The sequence below is a fragment of the Macrobrachium nipponense genome, chromosome 4, assembly GCF_015104395.2.
Source record: "Macrobrachium nipponense isolate FS-2020 chromosome 4, ASM1510439v2, whole genome shotgun sequence".
In the NCBI taxonomy this organism is placed as follows: domain Eukaryota; kingdom Metazoa; phylum Arthropoda; class Malacostraca; order Decapoda; family Palaemonidae; genus Macrobrachium; species Macrobrachium nipponense.
The window spans coordinates 125,586,401-125,599,760 of NC_061100.1; the positions used below are offsets into that span (position 1 = coordinate 125,586,401).

A 13,360-nucleotide genomic window follows, 5' to 3' on the forward strand; every position below is an offset into this window, starting at 1 on the left:
TCCAACAACACGCGTTGAAAGCCTCTCTGGTGCAGAACTTCTCGAAGAAGATGCGTTTTCCTTTCCCTTAACTTTGCTATAAAGCGATTACCATGACAATATCTTTAAGGGCATTACTACATTTTATGGTAAAATATGATATACAGTACTAGAAAAAAAAAATTTTAAATAATATCAAGTTTAATGAGATTAAACAATAACAATAACATTTCTCAACTCAACTCTCTCTCTCTCTCTCTCCTCGTCTCTCTCTCTCTCTCTTATATGTATGTTTATTTGTTTTGTATTTTAAATAAATTTACCTTATAACTGATTTTCAAATATTAAAATTAATAAAAAAAAATAGCTACTCCCAGTCTTTTTATCCACTTTGAGGAAGGAGGGCGGGGGAGTAAATGACAGTTTAATATACATATGGTGGAGGGTAAAGAGTCGGAGTCTAGGAGTAATTCTTTCTCTCTGTCTCAGAAATAACCATAATTTCACTCTGATGGTCATATATATGATGTTGCCACTCAATCTCTCTCTCGTCTCTCTCGCTCCTCTCTCTCGGACATCGCTCTCTCTCTCTCTCTCTCTCTCTCTCTCTCTCTGTGTTATTGGTTGTAGGTATATATATTTTTAATGGTAAAATATTTAAGATGAACTTTGAAATTATATTAATAATATAACAATCAAAGATTTAGTTAATACAGTAATAGGTTAGTAATTTAAGGTATATTTGAAGTAGGATGTTATTTAAGGTATACATAGGGTATCTGAACTTTAAGATAGCCCGTTATAAGCATTTTTAGTGGTGGTTCTAAGTATTCACGGAGGTGGCTGCTACACATCTCCCACAAAATGGGGGAACACTGTGTGTGTGTGTGTGTGTGTGTGATATATATATATATATATATATATATATATATATATATTATATATATATATATATATATAGGCAGGCAGTCCCCAGGGTTACGACGTTCCGAGGTTTAGGTGCTTTTTCATTATATTCATCAGAAATTATTTCCAGGGTTACAATGCCTACACGCTCATCTGGCAGAAGAAATATGACACCAAAAATGCAAAATAATCAATATTTGAAGATTTTTTTGATGAAAAAATGCAACAAGAATGCAGTTTACATAGTTTTTAAAGCATTAAAGTAAGGTTTTCTTAGGATTTTTTTTTGACTATGTTCCGGCTTACGATTAATTTCGGGTTACAACGCATCTCAAGAACGGCACCCCTGTCGTAACCCGGGGACTGCCTGTGTGTGTGTGTGTGTGTGTATTATATATATATATATATATATATATATATAGATATATATATATATATATATATATATATAAATTGGCAATGTTAGTGATGTTATTAGCAACATTTACTGACAAAAAATTATATATTTTTTCTATAAATTCTATCAAATTTAACAGGTATGATTTTTACAAATTTTAAGTATTTTATTTAAAGTTTTTAGGCATTGCTCTGATTTTTTACTGTTTTTCCCAGAATAGCTTAAAGAAAAATCACCTTGTAAAACATCTTTACCTGAAAGCCTATTTTACCCATGGCCAACATTATATTTGTAATGATAATGAATGCTGTATGTTTTTATAAGTTGATTTGAGGGTATTATTATTGCCCTCTATATCCTTTTTACATTTAAATTTGGTTTGATCTCCAGTCTTTTTAATCTAGTCATCTAGTAATATCTATCTGCCTTGGGAATAGTAAATAATGCTTTTATCTTGGAGAGATCAGGAGACCTTGCTTCATTAAGTTTCTTTGCAGGTACTGATACATAATTTAATGTATTTTAGGAGCTGGTTAGAAGGAGAGTTGGAGATTGTGACAGTGAAGAAGCAGGCCAAGCAGTCTCTCAAAACTCTAGTTGAAGATAGGAAAACCATCTCTGAGCAAGATAAATAAAATTAAGGTATGACCAGTTCTGAGTAAATTGGTAATAGTTAAGGGGGGCCGGCCCGGCTAATGCCGTTTTTTAACCGACAGGACTTTGACATTCATACCACTTAATAAGGTGACTTGGGACATCTCCAAACTGCATATGATTTTCGCCTCTGACCATTTGTTTTGTGACGCCAGGGCAATTTATCCCGAAAATAACCATTTTTCAAAATTCTATCTCCTTCCTTGATATTTAATATTTAAGACCTGGGATTACTACCATATAATAGACCTGGTGTAGACCTCCAATCAAATGGAGAGTTTTTTTTTCTAAAAAGTCATTTTTTTGCTAGATATGAATTTTTCAATATGGAAAAAATAAAAAATAAACCCTATAAATCACAAGAAAAAAAATTATAAAAAAAAGACGAAACAAAAATTGCCAAAAAGGGCTCTATTTGATTGTTCTATAATGTCTTTCTGAGTTATATACCAAATTCCAATGTTATAGCTTTAAAACTAAGTGAGGAGATAGATTTTGAAGGTCAATAAGTATAGTTTTGAGATATGGGCGTTCAAAGTTTTCCTTCGTATTTCTCTAAAGACAAAGTTAATAAATAATGATTACTATAAATGTATATTTCTTTTTTGTGTATTAATAAACCAAAACTATTTTATTATCATAATTTAATCATAAATGATGATCCCTTTGCTCATATATCGTAGCCTGGGCACTGCTTGAGCAAGATGGGGCACTCCTTTCTTACGTAACCCCCTTCTCTCCCCTTTCGCTAACTCCGGCTTATTACAGCGAATTTTCTTCTGTATGTTAGCGAGATGTTTTCCTTGTATTTTCCTCTTTGGCATGATGACATTCTTGCCGAAACAAAGATAAACAAACGTAAATGCAAGAGAATGTCAGAGGTGAAACTCGAAGGTGTACTCTCTTTTTACAAAGACATTTACAAAGACAATTTAATAAATCATGATTATTATGAATTTCATATTCCATTTTGGTATTAAAAAACCAAAACTTTGTTATTTATCATAAATGAAGATCTCTTTGCTCAAAGATCGTAGCCTTGGGCACAGTGTGACATGTGCTGTCAGGCAAGAAGGGGGCGTTACTAGGCGACCCTCCCCTCTCTCTTCACTAACTACGCGTATATTACGATATTCTGTAATAATACTTGAGCGATTTTTCTTCGTCAGTATGTTAGCGAGATGTTTTCCTTGTCTTTTCTTCATTGGCATGATGAACTTCTTGCCGAAACGTACATAAACATACGTAAATGCAAGCGAATTTCACGAGGTGAAACTCGAACGTGTAATCTACTTGAAGTCTATGGTCCAACTGATTCATTTATTGAACCAGATACTCGCAGTAGAATCGCTTCTGCGTAGCCACGGAATCTCTACAGATGTCATTTCTCACAATTTCTTTGCCAATAATTATTAAAATTTACGATAACAGAAGAAATATTGCATTTTCTTGTACGGATGAATGTTTTAGGCTTATTGAGTTATGTTTACTAATTACCCTGTAACTACGAAAGTAAGAGGAAGTTTGAAGAAATATTTCGTATACGTATTCTCAATTGCCATATGAAGCTCCATGAATTTTTTCTGACATTGATTTTTTTTTTCATTTTTTGTGCCATTTTTTTCCCCTATACCACCATATATAGGGGTTTCCGGCCGGCCCCCTTGGCCCCCTTTAAGATTGGAATAGAAATTTTTCTTGCTGATCTTTTAGATTTGTAGTGTACTCCTTTTGCTCATAAAGGGTTAAACTGATATCGTCAAATGTTATAAAGTTAAAATATAAAAGCAAGCTGAAAGATCTCTAATTTCTAGAAAAAAATGACTTTTTAAGAATTAAAGTGTAAAATGGTTGTCTTTTACTATAATATATGTTAAATGGTTTTAATTGTAAAGACTAGCACAGACAATGAATGTTTGGTAGTTTACTTCTAATTCATTAAAAAGAGAAATATAATAGCCATGTTTATCAACAAAATATCTGTTGATAGTTGGAACTGCTATTACTGCGTTGTTAAAACTAGGAAAACCTTGAAAAATAATGAAATTTCTATGTTCACTGCTTAAGGAAATTCAAGATGATACTGTAAATGTTTTACCAAGGCTGGGAATAATTTTTAAAATGTGCAGATTTAGAGTTGTTCCTACTAAACCCATCAGCCACATAAAGCTCTTGTGCAGTGAATATCCTCCAGTGAGTTATGATATCATAAGTCAGAAGAATCCGAGGAATTAGACATGGCCATTCACCCAAGTAAAACGTGATCCTTCACTGCCTAGTGACTATAATCTTGTTATTCATTAGGTCTCAGGGCTAAACTTTAGTGCAAGAACATCCCCAACTCTTTGCTAGTTTGCAAGTTTTATAGTCTTGTGGGGAATATTATGTCACATTATGGATTTTATGAAAAAAAAATTATAAATATACAGGCAGTCCCCAGTTATCTGTGGGGGTTCCGTTCCCAGGGGTGTACTGATAAGCGAAATTGCCATTAACTGAAACTCTGCAATTAATGGTGTCATAATGGCGCTGATAACTGGTTATCGCTGCCATAAGCACCCTTACGACGCGCTATAAGAACCCTTATGGCACCAATAACTGGAACCCTGCCCCTTAAAGTGCTAGACAAGCCCCCATAAAACCAGATCACCGATAACCGGGGACTGCCAGTACACACACACACACACACACACTGCTCCCTCCTTATTCGCGGGGGATGCGTACCAACCACAAATACTTGAAATCCCCTTTTAAAATTGCTTATAACTCCCATCTTGAATGTGGAAACTCCATAATATCCATAATGATACTATCCTACGTCAAATATACGTTGAAATATTGTCTTATTACAGAGCATATTAATCTTTGAGATATTATTGATACTATTTCAAAGTAAATCTTATATATATTTTATGGTGTAGTTAAGTATGTGAAAATATTCCAGTCCCTCCATAAGTATTCAGTCATGCACTTTTTTTTTCACAGTTACTATTTAAGTCGTCCAGTTTTCTTTTTACAAGGGGAACCATTGTATGTAAAATCACAAGAAAAAGAGAAAGAACGCAATTTATATGAACTTTTAAAAAAATTTGTTTACACTAGCACAGCATACGTAAATAGGGTACTCACCAGTGATGAATGTTGATTAAATGTGATGATGAATTAGCCTTATAGTCTGATGAATGACAATGATGATATAACTGCACAAAGCAGAGTAGTCACATCTCTGATGGTGCCTCTTCACCTTCAGAAGGCACTTTAGGCGATTCAAGGGGACTACTTTAGGCAATTCAGAAGGCTTTGGAGGGCCCTTCTTTGTACGTATGCTGAACATAGTGATTAGCAGCTGCTGTCGTTGCTTCTTCATGGTGGTGAGGGCTTGATTATAGGGCTTCAATGCCATGTCAAGAATGTTGGAAAACTTTTAAGGAGCGTTCCATTTAAGGATCCCATGTTGCAACAAACTCCTGGAGCTTGTTGATCATTCTTTTAACTTGGGACAGGTGTTCCAAAGTCAGGCTGCCCTCCTCCTCCTCCTCCTGCTCCTCTCCTGAATCTGGAGTCTTCTTCGCTGCCAGACTTTGTCAGGTCTTCCAAATTGTGGTGAGGCAGGGGGTCAGAGTGGGCATCAGTGAGGATGCCGACTTTGTCCTCGGTGATATCGTCAAAGCCTTCACCACCAAGAATTCCCACCAACTGGGCCGCATTATTAATGGCTGAATGCTGGATTCCCTGAGGAGAGAAGCCTGTATAATTATGGACGCAGTCCAGCCACAACTTACTGCAGCATGCTTTTTTGGGTCTTCTTCTTCATGTCCTTTAGCGACAGGTCAATGACAAACAGACCATAAACAATCACGAATCTACGCCAGTAGGATTTTCAGCATAAATTTCAGTCATGGTCCATTGCATCAACAACGTACTAGAGGGAGTTCTCGGTGTAGAGTGTCTTGAAGGCACGGATCACACCCTAGTCCATAGGCTGGTTGAGAGAGGTGGTGTTGGGAGGGAGGAACTCGAGCTGGACTCCCTTGTAATAAAGATCTAGAGGGTAGCCACCAGCAATATCCATTATTAGCAAGACCTTGATCTTTATGTCCAAATTACCCAGGTATTGCCTAACTTGAGTGAAGCTTTGATGTAACCAATACGTATTCCATAAGGACTTTGGTGATCCAGGCCTTGGGATTGTGCATCCAGAACACAGGCAGCAATGCCTTGTTCTTATTTTTGAGTGCCCTAGGATTTGCAGCCTTGTAAATGAGGCCTGGTTGGAGCATAAAGCCACCCACATTCCAGTACATCAGGAGGGTCCCCTGTCCTGTTGTTCCTTGAATCCGGAGGCTTTAGCTTCGTCCTTAATAAGGTACGTCCGGACGGTATCTTGTCTCCTGCAGGATTTCCTTTAGGGTCTCTGGATACTTCACAGACTCTGCTTCCCCATGTAGGGAAACAGACTTTAGGGGGAACCTTTTTCTGGAACTGGTGGAACCATCCTTTGCTCAGCGCCTCAGTGGCGTGATCAGTATGGTCTTGGCCTGCCACCTTGGTGCCCACGAGTTCAATTCTCAGGCATTCCATTGAGGGGTAAGGGATGTGTATTTCCTGGTGATAGTAGTTCACTCTCGACATGGTTTGGAAGTCACATAAAGCCATTGGTTCCATTGCTGAATAATCACTAGTTCCATGCAATGTAAAAACACCATACAAACAAACAAACATCCTTTGCTCACCTGAAAACCTTGGGGAGCTGATAATGGTCTTAGTTGTGGCTCTTCTCCATCTTTTTTCTCTTCAGCAGCTGGTTCATCAAAGCCCAAGAATTCCAATTCCTCTTCTTTATTGCCTACTTGTGCCTCTAGATCCTCTTCTTCTATGTTGTCACCTTCTGTAGCAGTTGATAGCTGCTGGCAGAGCTGTTGTGCTTTCTTGCATATGATGTTGGAGTTAAGGGGTATGTTCTTCTTTTGCAGTCCTTGATCCAGTACACCGAGTGCAGATCCCTTTTTTTTTACAATTTTTTTTTTTTTTTTTTCTCACTGTCCGACACTTCCTTTGCTGTACCATAGTATGTCATGTCACACTTTTTCTTGATCTCATTATATATATATATATATATATACTATATATATATATATATATATATATATTATATATATATATATATAATATACTTACACACACACACATATACATACACCAGGGGTGGCCAACCTTTTGTTTCTCATGCACCAATTTTCTTCACTTCTAATTCAGAAGTGCACGCAAACTTACCCCTTTCAATCCTTTAAGTATGGTAATGGACATATTTTGGCAGTTATACATATAATCATTTGATATATATTATATGATAGTGTGGCCAGATGTAGCAGTTGTAAAGGAAAGGATTTAACATAGATACAAGGTAAACTGTACTTACTTTATTGACACTTTGAATTTGTATTGATAATATTCATTAGTTATATCTGAAAGTACTAATAGAAATATGTGAATACAATTTATAATATACGTGTATATATATATATATATATATATATATATATTATATTATATATATATTATATACACATACTACATACATACGTACATACATAACATACATACATACGCTACGCACGGGGCCCACACACCCACAGGTATATAATGACGCATTATTGTTAAAGAAGATGACTAATAGATGCACACAGAACAATAAAATCAAATAAAAATTATTTCTATGTTTTAAATTAGAACAAATCTCAGTAAAACTCACTTCTAGCTATAAGTCACTTGAATTCTTTTTTTGTATTTTTTTTCTAGAAATCAGTATTATTATTGTATTATTATTATTATTTTTTTTTATTAGCAGGCATATTTTTTTCTGTTATTATCTCTGGGGTATAGTGCGCCACTTGTAATCGTGCAATGTGCCATAGGTTGGCCACCCCTTTTATACACACACACACACACACACATATACAGTGTTCCCCCCGTATTCGCGTTCTCCGGATTCGCGGACTCACACATTTGCAGGTTTTTCTTTGGAACCTATCTAGAAATTATTCGCGGATGGACTCGCCCATTCGCGGAATTTTCCGACAAAAATAATCACCCATTAGTGTATTTTGATGTTTATTTTCATGACTAAATACATTTTTATGATACAAAAATGATTTACTAATTTTCAAATATTAATTTTTTTAAATACTGTATTAAGTAAGTTTAATAAGTTTTAATATCACAGTAATAAAAATAATAATTCTCTCTCTCTTTCTCTCTACTACAAAGATGTATGTTTTTTTGTATGATAAATAAATGATTTACTATTTTCAAATATTAATATTAATTTATACAGCAATAATATCAATTCATTAAAGAAAATACCATAGTGAATTAATAAGATTTTTGCTTATAAATTTAAAAAATTATGGAAGAATGAAGGAAATCCCAGTTAGATTCTTTCTAAAAAAAACTCAGATATACGTATCAAGTTAAGTGACCGGAGGGGGAAGGAGCTGATTTGTTGCTGTCATCAAGTGGGCATCAAATTTCCTCTCTCTCTCTCTCTCTCTCTCTCTCTCTCTCTCTCTCTCTCTCTCTCTCTCTCTCTCTCTCTCTCTCTCTCTCTCTCACTGAGATGAGAGATTTTTATGGCATATATGCGTAATATGTTTTATTTAATATTTTCCAAATAATAATAATAATAACTGTAATTACAAAAATCAATATGTGAAAGTATTTTACAAATACTACGATAATCTCTCTCTCTCTCTCTCTCTCTCTCTCTCTCTCTCTTAAAGCGATGTATTTTTTTTGGATGATGATATACTAATTTTCAAATATCAATATTAATGTAAACAGCAATAATATAAATTCATTAAAGAAAATACTAAAGTGAATTAGCAAGATTTTAGTTTATAAATAAAAAGAATTATGTAACCCCGTGTCTTGTTGCGTAGCCAGCTTGTTGGCTGGGTTCCAACTGTCAAATCCAGTGTTGCCATCTCTTTCTCTTTTGCTGATATATATGAGATAATTTCTATGGTACATGTGTATGTTTATTAATATTTTTGCATAATAATAATAATAATAATAATAATAAAACTAATCTCAAAATTCACATGTGATAGTATTTTAAAGAACTACAATAATCTCTCCATTTCACTTTTAAATAAGGACAACCCTCTCTCTCTCTCTCTCTCTGCTATTGGCTGTTTATATATTTCTAATGGTAAAATGTTTAAGATTACTTTAAAATGATATTAATAATACCAATTCAATGGTATACTTTAATTAAGTAGACATTTGGTATTTGTGATTTCACAAAAAGAAAATGGATGTCTCAAATAGTAACAGTATGAAAGAAAACGTGCATGACCGAATACTTATGGGGGGACTGAATTATTTTCACATACGTAACTAAGTCATTCAGTACGTACATAGTATGTATTTATGTATAAACATAAAATGTAAGATTTACTTTAAAATAGTATTAATAATATTTCAAAGATTAATATGAACCATAATAGGATATTTTATGTATATTTGATGAAGGATGGTCTTGAAGGGATACTTTGGTGTTTGCATGTCCAGGACAGTTTATGAGCATTTTTAGAGGGGGGTTCCAAACATTCGCGGATTCTAACTATTCGCGGGGGGGGGGGGTCGGGTCTGGTACGCATCCCCCGCGAATACGGGATGACCACTGTATATATATAAACAGAGGCGACCCGCAGTTAATGGCGCAATCGCTCAGCGGCGAATCGGTTTTACAGCTGTCGTCAAAAATATTCATTAAGTTTATACATTTGTAGAAATGCCGTTCAGACCATAAAGGTTATGCAAATTATATTAACAAATTTTATGGAGAGTTATTACATAGGAATTAGGATAAAATATATGTCTCTGATGCTGTACTATGCCAAGAATATAGAGTTACATAAGTGCAAATTTAGCTATGGATGTGTCGATTTATAAATGTTCATGCTTTTATGTTTAAAATGTGTATGAAAATGTATTACATATAGGGTATTTTTATTTCTGCACAGAAATATGATACGCTTTCGAAACTGCCCTTCATATTTATCAAATACGATGTTTTTTCATGTTCTTTCTTGTGAGCGCCGCCTGCCGCTCTTCCGAAATATCGAGTTAAAAGTAGGTGGAAATTAGCGATTGATGTGTCGATTTTATAAATGTTAATGCTTTTATGTTTAATATGTGTATGAAAATGTATTACGTATAGGGTATTTTTTATTTCTGTGCAGAAATATGATAAAAAGGCAGCTTTTGAAACTGCCCTTCACGTTGTCAAATACGATGTTTTTTCATGTTCGTTCTTGTAAGCCGCCATTTACCACTCTTTACGAAAATATCGAGTTAAAAACAGTACAAATTTAGTGATCGATGTGTCAATTTTTTTAATGTTTATACTTTTATGTTTAAAATGTGTATGAGAATATATTACGTATAGGGTATTTTTATTTTCGTACATAAATATGATACAAATTAAGGCAGCCTTTTTTCGTTTGTTCTTGTCTGTCACTTTTCCGAAAAATGCATGGTGTTATTTTATTAATTATGCTTCTTTTCCATAAATCATTTGAAAAGTCATACATTACTTCACTGTATCCAATAATACTGCATGTATTCTCATATTACTGTATTACAAAATACTACGGCAAATCTAAGCCAGTAATCCGCGGAGCGGCCAATGTTGTGGTTTGAAATCAGCTGATGGCGAATACGAGTTTGTTTCGCCATATTTAACGCAATTCTGAGCGAATTCTCTTCCTTCTAGTTAGCATAAACGAATATCAAGATACTTGCCTTATATGAGACAAGGTTATTTTTCCTTATACGTACAACGTGTTTTTAGGTGGAAATATGAATTGAATATGTCTCGTTGTGAATGTTAACTACTTTTTTTTTCAGTAACAGATTACATTGGCGGCATGTTTAATGCGTAAAAAAATTGTGATTCCGTTAGCAATTCTTCTTTATATCATCTTAAGATGAACTTTGTTATATATTTTATATCAGCGTGAAACCAACAGTAAAATGTGTTCTTTCAAGCACAGTAGTTTTGATTAAAATGATTTTATCTCAATTTTATCTACGGTTGTGTTTGATGGCATACGTTTACTGGATTTATCCTTGTTGCCGATGTATGATAATAGTCATTAGCAGGTTGAACAGTTTTCTCAGCTTCAGTTATAACTAGGTTTAAATTTAACAGTATATTTCCTGATTGATCTTTGATCTATAGCAAATAAAGTTATTACATTAAGATATCTTAGTTCTATTCTACATAACGCCATTTATAACAACTACGTTAATAGTGTACTGTAGTACGATGATTGAAATAAGCAAAACGGATGTTATCCAATTTGGTTGTACTTAGGTAAAAAAAAAAAAAATAGTAGTTTCTCGTTCAGTTGTTCATGGCTGTCACACGTTCACGCAACGAGTATAACGTTAAAACCATACTTTCATAATTCTCTTTTGCTGTTATTGAACTTATGTAATTAGAAGATGGGATAAAGTTAGGCTATTGTAATTTGGTCTCTCATAAAATTGGACTATCGTAAGACGAATTATCGTAACTTTAAATACTACAGCTACCTGTACACTGTATAAACCTTATTATATCTTTAAATACTCTAGACACCCAAAGGATTAAAGCTAGGCTTTTTTCACTTTACAGTATTTATGCCATAATGTACTTTACAGTACTACTGTACAATAAATTCTATAGTACTATAATGCATAAATATAATTTTACTTATTGCGCCATTGTGGGATTACGGCGCCTTTGACTGGTCTAGAGTTTCGAAAGAAGTTGTGCAGCGGCCGTAGGCTTTAAAATCACTTAGCGTTGGCGGCCAGGAACGGAACCCCTGCGGCTAACCGAGGGCCGTCTGTATATATATGTATATATATATATATATATATATAATATATATGTGTGTGTGTGTGTGTGTGTGTGTGTGTGTGTGTGTGTGTGTGTGTATGTGTATCTATTATATATATATATATATATATAATAATCTATATATAATATATTATATTAATATTATATATATATATACTATATATATATATCTATATATAGATATATATATATATATATATATATATATATAGACACGCACACACACACACACACAGTCATACCCAACATACAATAGTCCCTACATATGAAAAATCCAGGTTACAAAGGCAAAGATGGAGATTTTTTTGCTTCTGTGTATGAAAATAATTCAGGTTGCGAAAGGGTGTATTGTAAAGTCCGATATTTTCCCGGGCCGCCGAGAACAATTTTAAAACTCACGCGCTGCCAACTCAGTAGACTCACCACCATCCTCCCACTCTCCCATTGGTTCCTGATCTTCCCTTTTATCATTAAGTTTCATGAATAGGTCTCTCTCTCTCTCTCTCTCTCTCTCTCTCTCTCTCTCTCTCTCTCTCTCTCTCTCTCTCTCTCTCTCAAGTACATTTAACAGCCAACAGTTGGTTATTCTTTACATCCATTGCTGTCAGTCAGCTGATTTTGCTGTTGACTGCTATCAGGCCATCAAAATTATGTACACACACACACTGTCTCAGCATATTGACTTACATGTAAGCCTAAACCACTTCACTAGAACTGTATTTAGTCTGGAATGTGTGTCTCCTTTATAGTTATTCCTTGTATACATCTGATTCTTTGAATCAATGTTAACAAAGAAACTACTAATTTTTTCTTTCTGTTGCTTATGTCATAAACTGTTAAAGACCCAATGTAGTAGAATTCACACAGGCTTCCTTCAGAATCACCTATGTTAAGTTTTCTGAGAAGTTAAACCTTACTTTTAGTAGAACACATTTGGTGTTTGATCTTTGCACTAGAAGCTTTTCCTTCATAAATTGGAGCCATGGCTGGGATGAAAAGTGAGCAGATCATTAGAAAGGAAGAAAAACAAATGGAATGGTTACAGTGTTTACAATCACACCAAAAGTGGTTTTGCAAAAATGATGCAAACTGTGTTTATGCAGTATGTAGCACCAACTAGCTGTTGTGGCAGGTTCTGCAGTGACCGAGGAAGTTTTAGATAAATCTAGCTGAAAATATTGCTGAGTCAGTAATGGAACAAGATTAGTGATAACTTCTTCTTCCTAGCTTAAACCTTTCAATTCCATATCTTCCCTTACACAATCACGCCATCTCTTTCTTGGTCTTCCCTTCTTCCTTCTACCCCGCACTTCCATTTCCATCGTATGTCTTCCAACATGACGTTCCTCCCTTCGTAACAGGTGTCCATACCATCGAAGCCTTCCTTCCTGTATTTTCTTCGATATTTCAGCTACCTTTGTTGATCCTCTTATATACTCATTTCTAATCCTATCTTCCCTTGTTACTCCCGACATCCATCTCAACATTCTCATTTCTGCTACATCCATCTT

General features: G+C 34.6%; 1 protein-coding gene across 1 annotated transcript in view; it reads left to right on the forward strand.

Moving 5' to 3' along the window:
* Positions 1-13,360, forward strand: part of LOC135211133 (chromosome-associated kinesin KIF4A-like) — a 214,569-nt gene that overhangs the window by 172,223 nt on the left and 28,986 nt on the right. Inside the window, 2 exon segments of the mRNA XM_064244278.1 lie at positions 1,809-1,908; positions 1,910-1,924. Of these exon segments, the coding sequence (XP_064100348.1) occupies positions 1,809-1,908; positions 1,910-1,924 (115 nt within the window).